This window comes from Hippoglossus stenolepis, chromosome 14, assembly GCF_022539355.2.
Source record: "Hippoglossus stenolepis isolate QCI-W04-F060 chromosome 14, HSTE1.2, whole genome shotgun sequence".
NCBI lineage: Eukaryota > Metazoa > Chordata > Actinopteri > Pleuronectiformes > Pleuronectidae > Hippoglossus > Hippoglossus stenolepis.
The window spans coordinates 17905603-17919534 of NC_061496.1; the positions used below are offsets into that span (position 1 = coordinate 17905603).

Sequence of the window (13932 nt, forward strand, 5' to 3'; positions counted from 1 at the left end):
TCTTTGTTGCAGTCAAAACATATTGGATAAGAAGAACAGCAGCACTTCAGGGGCTGGGAGATGCCTTGGAGCTGTTGTCTGGTGTCTCTAGTGGTATTATTCCCTCAGTCTGTGCATGTGCATGTGTGTGTGCATGTGCCCGCAACTGTTTCTGTTTACATGTTTGTCTATATGCTTATGCGCAAAAGGTGTGGTTTTATAATCTCGCTCGCTTGTACACATGTGCATACACGCCATTGTAATTAAGGCTCACGGTAAATGAGTCTCTCGCTGCCCTCACAATGAACAGTTGGAGACAGGCTGTAATGTAAAGGAAAACAGTGACACGCGCGCACACTAGCCTCATTTTTCGACAGTACACACCTTTCTCTGGGGATATAAAATGCCCCTGCCTCTGCACACCGTGGGACATGAGTTTCATCCAAACTAGCTCCCGTCCTCAATAAAACCCACGTGAGCAATCTCTGCAGTATAGATTTCCAGTTTCTCTGAGGGTATATTTTGTTCAGATCAGGTGCTTAAACTGCTCAATATGACAATAATTAGGCAGCACAGAAGAAGTGTTCTTTCTTATGTTGATAAGGGACATTGACCTTTAACCTGTGCACCCCTGTCATCCCCCACCACCACCGCACCCCACCCGTCCCATATGCCCTCAGCTAGCACCCCCCTCCTCTCGCTCTGTCCAGCTCCCATCAGGAAGGATGGAGAGGGGGATTGGACAGGCTTGGAGCCTTGCCTCTGGCCATCTCTCCTCCTCCCCAGAGAACAGAGGACTGAGGTGCCTTTAAACCACTGCGGCAAAAACCCTACCAAAACCCTGCAGTCATTAATATGCAAAAATGCAAATGAGTAGGTAATTAAGAGCTGGAGCTCTCTGGAGGCTCTTTGATTGCTAATGAATTCTAATCTACAAAGAAAAAGGGGGAGGGGAGGAGAAAAAGAGATGAAAGAAATAGAGAAAACAACGAAAAAGAGACGCTTCGATTCGCATTTTGTAATATCCATAAGTTTTCATATCAGATTTGTTTTTATCTGGAAGCTGTAATCAGAATTAATAGCTCAGGGTTTTAAGACAATTACTTGATGATACATATGCAGGTCATATGCATTGAGGGGGAATATACATGTATAACTATCAGCCTTTAAAATGCATTTATATCAAGTCAGGAGATTGATTTTATTTCAATTTTCTGCTTAGCAAACAACCATCCATGAATATAAGATTAAACTAATGACATAAGAATCAATGAGCAGAAATCTCTTTGTAACGGACACAGTGCAGTAACTGGGTATATATTGCTAATTAGAGGGGAAGATGACAGGCAGGCAGACACTTCTGACCAGAGAAAATAGAAGGTCAGATATCTCCACAGTGAGCTCTTTGCTGCCATAGCAGCTGTGTGCTGAGGTAAAGGAGATGTCATTTCATCACTTTTGTGAGCCATAACACATCCCCACTTCCACTCTAACTCATTCACTCTGTCACTCACACGTACGTGCGCGCACACACACACACATGTGCACACATTGCTGTTATTGTTGTTGCAGCGCTCCCACTACATCAACAATCTCTTCTGCTTCCCTCCCCCACACAGGGCTCACATCTATCTCCCTTTCACTCCCCTCTCTTCCCCCTCCTGTCCTGGGCAGCCCTGACATGCCTACTTCAATTGATTTAGAGTCAATTCAGCCTCTGATCTGATTGTTATCATGTGACTTTTTGCACACCTCCCCCTCAATATATGACTACTCTATTATTTTCAGATTGGAGACAGAGATTTATTTATTTATATATTTTGGACTCTGGTAGGAATACTCCTCTCGACTTGGCACTATCTCCGTCTGCCTGCGTCACTCTCAGTCTCTGCTTCTTTGTACCTCTCACCTTCCTATTCATCTCTCTAAAACAAATAACAGCTCCGGATCAAACCACCGCTGCAGCCTCATATCTGCTCTTTTTCACTCAGCTGTGCAGCCGGCCGGTGGGTTTCTCAATTGCCCAGTTTTGTAAACAGGAATCTGGTGTGTGTTTTTTTTTTTTGTTCCCTGTACCTGAAGCGTGGGTGGCAGTGCAGGGGCACCCATGCAACTGCACAATAATGGGAATCCAAGATGGCAGGGAGGGGTCCCATAAAAATCAGCAGAAAGAACAGAGGAAGGCAGCGTGCAGGAAAGCCATTGTCAAATGAGAGCAGACAGAAGCCAAAGGGATTGTTGATTTAGTTTTTCCTTTTGTAAATAGATTGTTGATTTGCTTTGTGTTTGTCTGTCTGTATTGGATCCTGTGTGGAAGTGTAGTGTTTGGGAGGATTAATGTCATGGACAATCCCTCAAACTCATTTTCTTTCTCACTGTGGAGCTCTGTGGGAATTACAGATTCCGGATAAGGGAGACAGACTTTGTGCTGATGATGGTCCCATTTCTGAAGGAGTGAAATCTGGGTTCTTTGTGTCCCTTTTTTCTGAAGTTTGTCTGTTTTGAATACTTCAGGAAGATAATGCTGTCCTCACTCCTCCAAACAATCCCTCGGTTCCAGCTATATATCCCTGGAAGCGGGTACAACGTAACCTTGTGGATTATGCCCTATTTAAATCACCCTCTCCGCTCTCCACACATTTTTATTGTTGTTTAACATGTTGGAAGTCAGCGAGAGTTTTCGGCCAGGCGAGCTGTAATAGAGGGAAGAAGCTTGACGAGAGTCAGTTTATCATGAGCACAGAGAGCACAACAGATAGATTCCCCCGTCTCCTCCCCTTCAGCACAGATAGACTAGGAGCATGGGCACTCAGCCAACACTATCAATCTATCCGCTCCTACCCCCAGCCTCTAACTCTTATTGGAGGATAGCTTCCAAAGGGGCAAGGAAGCATGAATCATAGCCTGGCTATGAGAAGCTGTTATGCCTCTAAAATACACGTGTTGTGGCTCAAAATCACTCCGTCGCTCCACCATTAATGGCAGACTCACTGGTGATTGTCACAGCCCTGTAACAAAGTTGTGGCGTTTACTGGGGAGCCGGGGCTGTTCAGGGAGAGGGATTGTTGGTCTTGGCCTAGTTTTCTTGTCTGATCAGAAACCTGTGCACCTCTGCCCTTCCCCCACCCAAACCTAAGCCTCTACTATTACAGGCTGTGAGGCGCTCAGTGTGGAGCGAGGTGAGCAGCTTGCCTCACCAGTGAGCTCTGTGTGCATTATGTGTGCTGCCTATGCAATGTTTACGGGCTTATCATCCTGTGTGTGTGTGTGTGTGTGTGTGTGTGTGTGTGTGTGTGTGTGTGTGTGTGTGTGTGTGTGTGTGTGTGATATAACCTGGTGATGTGGTTTGGCTTGCATGACTGGCTTCATATGAGCAGGGTGGCAATGAGGGATAAATGTGTGTAACATGTGAGCATTGAGGTTGGTAACAAACACTAAAACACAGACTGTGGAGGCTACACAGCTAAAAAGCTTGAATCAAAGGTAACACATGTAATGTATCTACACTGTGACGTGGGATCGGCCTCTTTATTGTTTGTCTTCAAAGCATTGTGGACTAAACAAAAAAGAATCCAAAGACAAACACGTAATTAGCACACATTATTACAGACTGTTATTCCTCACTATATTTATGTAATTTCCAAATATGTGTACGTAGATAAATATTTCATTAATATGCACAGATATATGACCGATTAGCACCAATGTGCCAAACATATGCTAATTTTCCATGTGCATCTGTCGTTAATTACACGTATGAAGGCGGGAATGGCTGGAAGGAATCATCGAGGGCATGTGTGACAGCGTCCCTCCCTGTCCGGCCTTTAACACGTCCATTGTGCTGCGAACGTATTTTGAGATTATAGATGACATGTTTTCCTGTATAATGACGCCGCTAGCTTTGAGGTTACCATGTGTTGGATCAGCATTATTGAAATGGGATAATGAAATATAATTTTAGTGTAAAAACTGAGCTTTTAGTGGCCGCTGTCTCTTAAATTAGAGTGTGTGAGTGTGTATTCATTTAAAGAATAGTGGACAACAGCATTTATAGAAGTATAGCTTTAAATATCACTTATTTCATGCATTTTAATTGGATTGTTTAACAAGCAGATTTTGGCCTAGGCTCCAATGAGAAAGTGGCACCACCTAAATTTGCTTGTAAAAAAGAATTATAGGTGTGATGTCAATAAAGTCCAAGAGGATGATGCTTTAAAACACATCCTCTGCCTTCAGCTGTAACTCATTCCTCTTTAACTCAGTGTTAGCATTAGGTGCCCTCTGTGTTCATTAAGACCAGCGTTATATATGTTTGTTTTTTTTATTATGATTCTTTTTCGGCCGCCCCCTCCCTCTCTTCATCCTGGCTGCCCTTGTACATGCTCTCCATGTCAGACCCAGCTGTTACTACAAACTACTTGGAGGGCTTACAAGCCTCATTGCTAATACTGACAAAAGCACTCTTCTTACTCAAGGCCCAACGTCTACTGGAAAAAGCAAGAATATGAGAGATTTTCTCTGCCTCACTAGAAAATTCATTTTGCCAAGCAGATGCTTCCATCTGTTCAAATCTAATCTTTTGATGAATACATTCCTTAATGACAGGATTCCAAATAGGTATTAGATGAATTACTCAAGATGCCCTTTCTTCGATAGTTGTGATTATTTTCTTTTTTTTATGCTATGGCTGTCTTTTCATTTTATCTGCTTATGTGAGTACCTGTACGTTTGCATATGTGCAACCAAATGTGGACGTGCACATGGTTTGTTTGTGAAGGTATTTATGGCCCATATGTGAATTTGTTCCAAGCAGTAACCCCATTACATTCCTAAGACGGTCCATGACACTAATTAATGTTCTGTGCCGAGGCTTTTCCTTTACCCTGGGGACACCCAATGGATTATTTACCTATATGTCCTATTGACAGCAAAACCCCTTCCATTTGGTAACCTCTATGCTAATAGACAGTTTGGGGCATTAGGGTGGTATAATAACACCAGGAAGCTATGCAGGATTTGCATTTGTCATGTCGTTATTTTGTTATACAGCTCACACCCAAGACATGGGCATCCGGCCCACTATAGTGACTCAAAGGATACTTGAGTCATCATAGCCTTTGTAGTGCCTGACAGTGATAACTCTATGCTAAGAGGCTGAGGAAAGATTTCTGTTGTTTTTGTTTTGTTTTCTTCCTCTCTAAAATGATATATATATATGTGTGTGTAGAAGGTAAGCATATATAACATGGTAAGTTTGAAGGTTGTAGATAGGAAACAAAGAGGGGGTCATCTTAACTTCCCTCTTCTGTGACGAGGTTTGTCCTCAGGTTACAGACAACAGCTGTTTAACACCTACATATACTTTTCAGTGGAGTGGTTATTGTGTGGCTTCACATACGAGGAGCGTGCATTGAATAAAAGGCGGAAAACACAGGAGGTACAGACATCAGGGTCAGCTAAACGTATTCCATTACAAACCAGGTCTTCATCATTATCAGTATCATCCGCTTCATCATGGTGACTGAATGGCAGTTGATTTTAAATATTAATCTATTATTTATTTTCTATTATAAAGCAGTGGTTTTGTTTCAACACTTACAGATAAAAAGCGGTTGATGATGATATGCCCACCCTGTCTGAACTGTTTTCTCTGAACTAACCCCTCCACCCCCCACCCCCACTCACTCTGTGATCCTACACTCTCCTGCTCTCCACTCTGCTCCGGAGCAGGCAGTTACAAGCAGTTTCTAGGGGTGCGTTGGTCTTATGTTTATCACCTCATTCGTGAAAAAGACTGGCCATGTGGAAGTAGAGCAGAAACAAGAAAGATTGGATAATTATCTGACTAATCGATCGATAGGAAATTTATTGTGACTATTTGGTTAATCTGACATTTTTTGAATTAGTTTTCAAGCAAATGTGCCAGTTTTTGTCTGATTCCAGCTACTTTATTGTAAGGCTTTGATGTTTTTCTTTGACACTGAATAGGCCCTTCGGGTTATGATTATGATATTTAGTACACTGAATAAAAGCGAAAAATATACTTCACTTGGAAACACAGAAATCAATTATGTCTGGTCAAATTAAAGTTAACAAGTTATATTGACACAATAGATAACTCTAATTAGATTATTTTTTTTAATTGTTAAATATTTTTCTCTTTTCATTATAGATAGATGGATAGATATTTAGATACTTTATTGATCCCAGGGGGAATTTAGGTGTCTTTGGTAAATTATAATAGTATTTTTCAAAAACAATCCCCCAACATTACATAGAAGAGCCAAATAATTGATGAATTGAGATATAACGCGACAAATTATGATCATTTTTTAGTATAGTCAGCTGGACACAATATGAATTTTGAACCAGACCATCTTATGTGTATGTAGCCTGAATGCAGAGTTTAAACATATAAATAAAAGACCTAACAACAACAAGCAAAATAGGCGAGTCCATTCTTATAATAACACACATATCGGGAGGTTGATATTATAATAATTTAAAAAAACATTAAAAGCACTCAGCTAACAGTTGTAGAAGTAATAGCTACTGTAGCTATTAGCAGGTAATAGCTTGTAATGAATCTTACTTAAAAATGTTTCAGTAGCATTAACATAATGGGAATAAAATTAATTAAATGGAACTTACATTCGTCAATGTAGTTTTAATTGTAAAGAAATCTGAATGATTTTCACGCCGTGTGTTGAGTACATTGTTTTTAGGAGAAAGCAGAGCGGAGGACACAGCAACCACAGTGATAAAATGATGTCAGCGGGCATGTTGGAGCCCCTCAGCCAGCCTCCCTCAGCACACAGGGAAAGTGAGCGTCAGGAAGAAGGCGGGAATTCCTCTGACTTCCGGCCGCTCGCTGGCTGCCGCTGCTGTCAATCAACCCTACTCGCGCGCCCATTGGCCGGGCGCCTTCGCATTTATCGTGCCATCTCGTCAAGCTGCTGCTGTGTAATCGCAGGTAACTTTCTTACGATAGCCTTCCGCCGCGCGACCTAGTCCTCGCAGCGCTCCCGCATTTCGCCGACTCCGGAGCCGGAACCCCGAACCGGTCCTCGGTGCTAGACGCTCCCGTCGTGTGGGTCGTCGGTGGACGTGGAAGCCGCGGCCCGTTCCCTGTAGAAACAGCCCTTCTCTCGTAGGCGTTTGAAATCGGACACCGCTGGCGTAGAGGCCCTCGCATTTGTGCGGAGGGATACGCCGTTGCGTCTGACAATGTGGACGGAGGTGGTGAAGATGTCTACGAGAAGAATGAAATCATCTCAGTTGTAACAACAAAAAAGGAAGACGCGACATTAGTTACTATAATAGATTTGTTTGCACACTGACTTGTTACATTGAAGCAAACACGTGTGCGCGCGGTGCAGAGCAGGCTCCCCGGGACAAAAGGAAGACTGTCCACTGTGCTCCAATGCGTTTCATGCGCTGAGGTCGAGATTCTCTTGAAGTTTTATGTTTTTCCTCCTGCGAGTCTCTTTTCTTTTTACTGTTGGATACCAGACACTCGGAGCGGAGAGGTAAAAACACACTCTTTCACTTCACGTTTCGGGGGGAACTTGCATGAATTCGACCCGGGCTTCATTGGCACCTCATTTTTTTTCTTCTCGACGCCTCTCGATTTTTCGAAAAGTTTTTCGGGAATGTGTGGTTAAAGCGGGGGATGTTAAGTTTTTTTTTTTTTTGTGTCTGGTTTGAGGTGGCGAGCTAAGTGTGTGATGGTGTCCGCATCGACCACGGAGAGGAGGCAATTACTCCTTTGTCCTGCATTTAAAAAGAAAAGACCCCTCCAAATGTTTCTCCTCTGCTAACGAGCCTCATTTTGTTTTTTTCCACCGTGTGTCTCCGCAGCTAGCTTTAGCCTGCGTGTGTGGAAATATGAAGTCTTTTAACGCCGCCGAGCATTTTAGCTAAACTTTGTGTTGGTGGGGCCCTGCGCGTATTTTCGCGAAACAAACTTTTCCATTAAAAGAGGCCGTTTGCTCGCCCTTTAAACATTCCTCTGTGCAAGTGTCTGACCACCAGCTAGACTTTATTTTATTACACATTTGGCAGGAAATTCCTCCTGCTCCCACCCCCACCGTCTCCACCACTCAACTCCCCTCACTGCTCGACTTGAACCTCAATATGTGGAGGAAAAGAGGACTCGGTGTTTTTGTTGCCTGAAGTTTGCAGCAATATTTCGCTTTTTTAATTCTCAAAACCTCTCACGGCCCCTTGTTGCGCTTGTTTCTACGCGCATTTTAATTTTTTTTTCGGGTTCTCACCGGGAAGACAGGGGTTTTTGTTTTTAATTAGATGTGAGGGTGATGTCAACATAGTTTGGGGGGGGGGACACATAAATGGTGAATGGGTTAGTTGTCAGCAGTCAGCCTGGCCCTGGACGTGGCCTAGCGGAGATGATCAAATAATGTGCAGCCCTACATCCTGTGGTGCCCTACATGTTTATTGTCATTGTTCTAAACCGCTTGACCCCAAAAAAAGTGTTTATTATTATTATTGTCATTTTTTTTTTTTAAATAATAACGTTTCCTGGCACTAAATGTTAACAGCCGCTGTGTTTTGAATCAACAGTTGAATGTGGCTTTTCTGTTTTGGTACGTTGTTCCTCCAGTAGTAATAGCATTGACATAAACAGCATGTTATAGTTGTTTACTTTGCTCTTATGTTAACATTTGTTTTGGCAGGTGGCAGCAAAAAAAGCAAAACACATTGGCACTGAATTGTTAAAAAAAAAAACACACACACAATTACATGGTGTAAAAAAACTTGATTTGGCTCACTGCTGTGTTTTGAAAGCCATGGCCAAAAACTGACTCATGGTCCAAAACAAAAACAAAAATTTAAGTGGTAAACAAATTTTGAGCTGTTTGCCCTGATAGATTTATTGTAAATATTGAAGTTTTTTATTATATACTTACGGCGTTTGTTTAAGCGAGTGGTTTGTTTCACTAGGCTCTTTAGTGAAGAATGACCTGCCTCCTCTGCCTTGTGTGGGGTGACAAAGACCCCTAATCTGCTTGCTTCAAATATTGATCCAGCAGTAGCTGAAGATGCCATTTTGTTACATTAAGCCCCTCCATGTGCTCTGCTCCGTTTGCCCCAGTTGCTTAAAGATATTTAGGAATGTAAAGTTTTGTCTTCAAGTCTTTCGTTGCCCGGCCTATCCAGAAGTTTGGAAAAGCATTGACAGCCATGTTCCTAGCCTATTTACACTTGGGGCGATGTGTTGTGTGTTCACTTCCTTCCCTTGTCTCAAGGTTAAATTAGTTCTGCTCGCCTGGGTTCACTGGAGTTGGGCTGCACTCTTTGTCTGTCACTATAAAGAGCAAGAAGTGAACAGTGTTGATTTCATACACACAGAAAAAGATTTAATGAATTGAATACTTTTGTCTGTTTTGTGTTCAAGTGGTACAAGATTGATATTATTTCTTTATATAAATTCAAATCTTCTGCGTTTTCTTTGATAACATTGTTAAACTTGCATTTCGTCTGCGATATCCATCTTTTTTCTTTTGCTTTATTTTTTTCCCCTCATTGCATCTATTTATGATAGTTCTGTGTCACAAAAGAGGCTGTAAAAGCACACCACCTGTTGGTGTCCAAGTGCCTCTGTTTCTCCACTCGCTCCCCTTACCACTAGTTCCCGGTGAGGCTTGCAGAACCACCGCTCAGCATCAGAGAGCGGCCTCAGGCTTGCGTTGGAATGCAAAACAGAGTAAATCCAGTATTCATGCTCACTGTGTCATTTGACAAGGTTCTTTCTGAGTTGACATATGGTAATTTGGTAATGACGTGTTTGCATATAGTCATTAGCTCTGCCTTTCACCCCTATTTCCTTGGGCTAACAATAGTCCTAATTATGTCTGTAATTGTAAATGTATCACATTCTCTTTTATGTAGCAATGATCGACATATGGTTGTGTTATTTGCCAGGGTTGCGTAAAATGAAAGACGATTTTCTTTTACTTGAAGTCATTACTTGGTAGTGATTTGACTAAAGGCAGAGTATTCATCATTTCATGGCAGTGTCTCTTGTGCTGCCTGCATGTGAAGGCGGTGTCTTGGAGAAATTAGCATTTTTTTAGTAGACCTGCCTAAAATGTAGGTTGTGTTTTCCCTCGTCGGTCCGTGGTTCAGCGTGTTTGTAATTTGAGCCGTGGGTTGCGGCCAACCGAGACTCAATAGACGGTCACTGGTTCTCATATTTTTTACTTTACAGGTATACAAGATTTGCTTTCACTAGGATATAGTCTCATCTTTAAATTAATAATAGAATACATTAGATATAATGGCAGAGAGAGAGTTGCTTTTTGTTAAAGAAAACTGCTGACAAAGTGCACCCCAGCACCAGTATCTTTAGGGAGAGTAACTTGCCAATATGCATTATCACATGGGTTAATATAAGATTTGTGATGGCAAAGCTAGAGTAGTTCAAATCATTCATTACCATCATCCCCCTGTTTTTTTTTTAAAAAACTACATGTAACTTCTCTTTGTGCTTGCTAGTGCCATTAAAACCCTGTATCTGCAAATTTCTCTCATAGGGTTTATTAGAGACTGAAGGGTATGAACGAACAGCAGCAAAGAATGGCTGCAGTGGGAACTGACAAGGAACTCAACGACCTCCTGGATTTCAGTGCGGTAAGAGAGTGGGAGAGCAGTCTTGGGTGGTTCGGGGTGGCAGTGGTAGGTGGGTGGCACTGGGAGAAAGAGCTTTAAAGAATGCGATACAGGTCTGGGTGGGAGCAGAAGAAAGTTGGAGGTCTGGAGAATTGGGGAAAGGGGCGTGGAAAGAATTTCAGTGGGAAGCTTAATTTCTCTAAATCAGCAACATCTAACTTCAAACCTTTTTTTTTTTTTTAACAACAGGTTATGTCAGCTGGGGATATTTCCATCCCTCATTCTTGGCACACAGAGCTAGTGCCAATTTCTTTTGAAGAATATTGCTATACCTCAGGTTGAATGGTGAAAATGATTCACATTTTAAATGTAGGTTACTCAATTATGTAGGTGATGCAGAGATACAGCAACAAGGAAGTTGAACCTTTCTGAAACCAACTGGTACCCACGGTAAAACACAACTAGAGAAATCAGGAATGACTGCATGAGATGTTGGGAATAATTTCACCTCTATTTGTCTTGTTAACAGAATCGGAGGGTGAGGCGGGGGGGTAACATGATGTATGAACTGTGCTGAGCAGACAGCTTCTACGTTTCGTTGTCGTATTTTTAGTTGTAAGGAAAATATTTTCAGGGATGCTGTCAGAGGTTTCCTCCAGACATTATCTACAAAGTGGATAGAGGTTTTCTGTTCTTTTATTTACCTGTTTTTCATTTTGCCATGAAGCCCTTTTTTGAGCTTTATGCTAACACAAACATCTTATAAACCAAAAGGAACAAAGTAGGCATTTCTTCTCCTTTATGAAAATGTAGAGACGGAAAAGCTAAATTGCATGCTGTAGAAAATTTATATTATATATGTATTTATAATATATGGGATAAAATAGGTAATTCCGAACTGTAGCTCCGGCATCTGACGAATACTGAAGTGTTCATATCATTGCTAGAGTCACAGGGGTTTTTAAACTACAGAATATCGGGGGTAGCTTTGTTTTAGTGATTTTTGGAAATGCATTGATGTGCATTTTTTAATATAGCTCTCTTCTGTGACACTATTTTGACTTGTACGGATAGTTATAGTCCTATTCTACACCACAGCACTGTTATTTAAAAGAAATTTCCCCCCATAAAGGAAAAAACACTTGTTCTTGTTGTGAAGGGGGTTTACGGGAGGTTCTCATTAGTCAGTTGGGTCTGTGTTAGAAAAGCTCAGATTGACCAGCTGCCAGTTTGTATCAGCAGATGTTTTTGTCAAAATATGACATTTGTAATGTGGGTGAGGAACCGTCAAACATTGTACAAACAAATTTACTCCTTTGTTTATTTGCTGGCTGGTCACAAAATGCACGTTAGACACAGACCTTGAATAAAGCCAAACATGTCGGAGAGATCTGTGATCAAATGTAGTGGAAACAAAGTTGGTTTCCAAGTCATTCTTATTTTGTAGTGCTTTAGAACATACCCTGTTTTTTTTTTTTTTGTAAATGTTTTTTAAGATCATACGTGGTACTGTCAGATTGTTTTATGGTATCCCAATTACAAAAAGGTTTGCTTTGAACCGTAGAGCATGTCACTGAAAGATCCCACTCAGCAGATACTTAGACCACACCATAGCCTCATGGTAAAGCCCACAGTGGCTCGCTGACTAAGCTCATGGGCTCATCGTCAGTGGTTTAGAAGTTAAATTACTTTATACTTCTGGTTTCATGTCTCAAAGCTTTAACTTCAAAATGCTGTATTTTTCAGGGGCAAAAACTTTCATCTGTATTTTAAAAAAATAAAACCAAGAAAGTGTTTTTAAATGCATTAATTTGCAAATAATGATTTGAGGATTAATGTAGCTTGATAGTCTTTGATAGCATTCTTCCTGTTGAATCAAAGTCGTCCATGGTTAAATCAACCATTTAACCAATCAAGGAATAGTTAATATCTCCCTTTCAACTGAAGTGCCTTGAGGAAAAAAACCTTTACAGCTATACAAGTGTATGTGATGTTCATGGTGGAAATACAATGTGTGAAGTGTGTCGTCCTTTGATTTACTCGTTACAGTATCTTTCCTCTTTTGTCTTGTAGATGTTCGCGCCTCCAGTAGCCAATGGGAAGAACAGGACAATGACACTTGCCAGCAGTCAGTTTGGTGGATCAGGTAAGTTTCTCACCTCAAAGTACAGACCTAGACTCAATTTCAGACGGATTTGTATATCCTGTATGTCTTGGCAAATGTTGTTTCCCCCCCTTTTTTAACTTCACTTATAACTACGTGTGGTTATAAGTGATATTGCTGTGGCTACATGTAAGTTTTGGCCTAGCAACCATATACTAATTAAATATGAAGAAATCTATGATTTTTAGTCAACCAATAAACATGTTTTCAGTTTACAGCTGATGGAGTAAAGCAAGTTCTTTTAAAGGTCAACTCACAAAAAAGTTTCCCGCATAACCCCGGTGGTATTTCACATGTTTCAGTTTCACTTCAATACTCATGTTTCGAGATCTTGCACCACCTTGTTATAGATGTAAATTTTATGTGTGGTGCTCAAAGCAGATGGAACAGTTGTGCTTGTACTTATATCCTGAACTGATTGTGTACAGAGATTGAGTGATGTGAGTAGTTTTTGAATATATGACCATTTAGCAACGTGCTGAGGTGTGGTTCTGGCCTTTTATGTTGTGATTCCTTGATTGTTATCTATGTAGAAAACTGAATCCTTTTTAATAACTGCTTTTGGCCCCTTAACTTTCCTGAATGTAGCATTGACACGTCTCTGGGACATGGAGAAAATGGACTATGGCTTTAAATCTTTCGAGGCCCAGAATATTATTTTAATGAAAAATCTAAACTCTGCTTTATTAATACATCTAAATGGATTTGAGTTTAACAACCTCTTCCTCGAGATTAGCTTTATTTCGCTGTTTCGAAGTTCCGATTTGCTGCCGTTTAACCCCCCCTTAAACACCTGAAGCCTCTGGGTTAGCTTTCTTCTTTTCCTGAATGTTATTAGTAAGTTGGATTACTTTGGTTCCTGTCACCCTGCCAACCTGGCGTGTGAAATCGAGTCACACTCCCCAGTGTTCCCCAGAGTGAGAACTTGGCCACTAAGGAACAAAGACAAAAAAGGGGGCTTATGGACTTGAAACAACTCCCCCACCCTGAAGTGTAAAACACTCCTCCCCCAACACGGCACAGGGCTCTTACCCCCACTGATCTGCAGGAAATGGCTTGAGTCCGAGACAATGTCCCTCACCCCCAGCTCACAGCCTCTTAAACTGGCCCAGCATGCAGTGAGTGGCCAGAGTGGAAGAGAGAGCTTGTTGAATAGG

General features: G+C 41.5%; 1 protein-coding gene across 5 annotated transcripts in view; it reads left to right on the forward strand.

The window, feature by feature from the left end:
* Positions 1 to 6961: 6961 nt before the first annotated feature.
* tcf3b (transcription factor 3b) overlaps positions 6962 to 13932 on the forward strand; it is a 28551-nt gene continuing 21580 nt past the window's right edge. For 3 of the 5 annotated variants that reach the window (XM_047343036.1, XM_047343035.1, XM_047343039.1), the window contains exons 1-3: positions 6962 to 7508; positions 10536 to 10632; positions 12685 to 12757. In XM_047343036.1, coding sequence (XP_047198992.1) covers positions 10558 to 10632; positions 12685 to 12757 — 148 coding nt within the window. In that variant the 5' untranslated portion in view covers positions 6962 to 7508; positions 10536 to 10557. The remainder of the gene's footprint in view (positions 7509 to 10535; positions 10633 to 12684; positions 12758 to 13932) is intronic. The other 2 variants (XM_047343037.1, XM_047343038.1) reach the window with 1 other exon arrangement.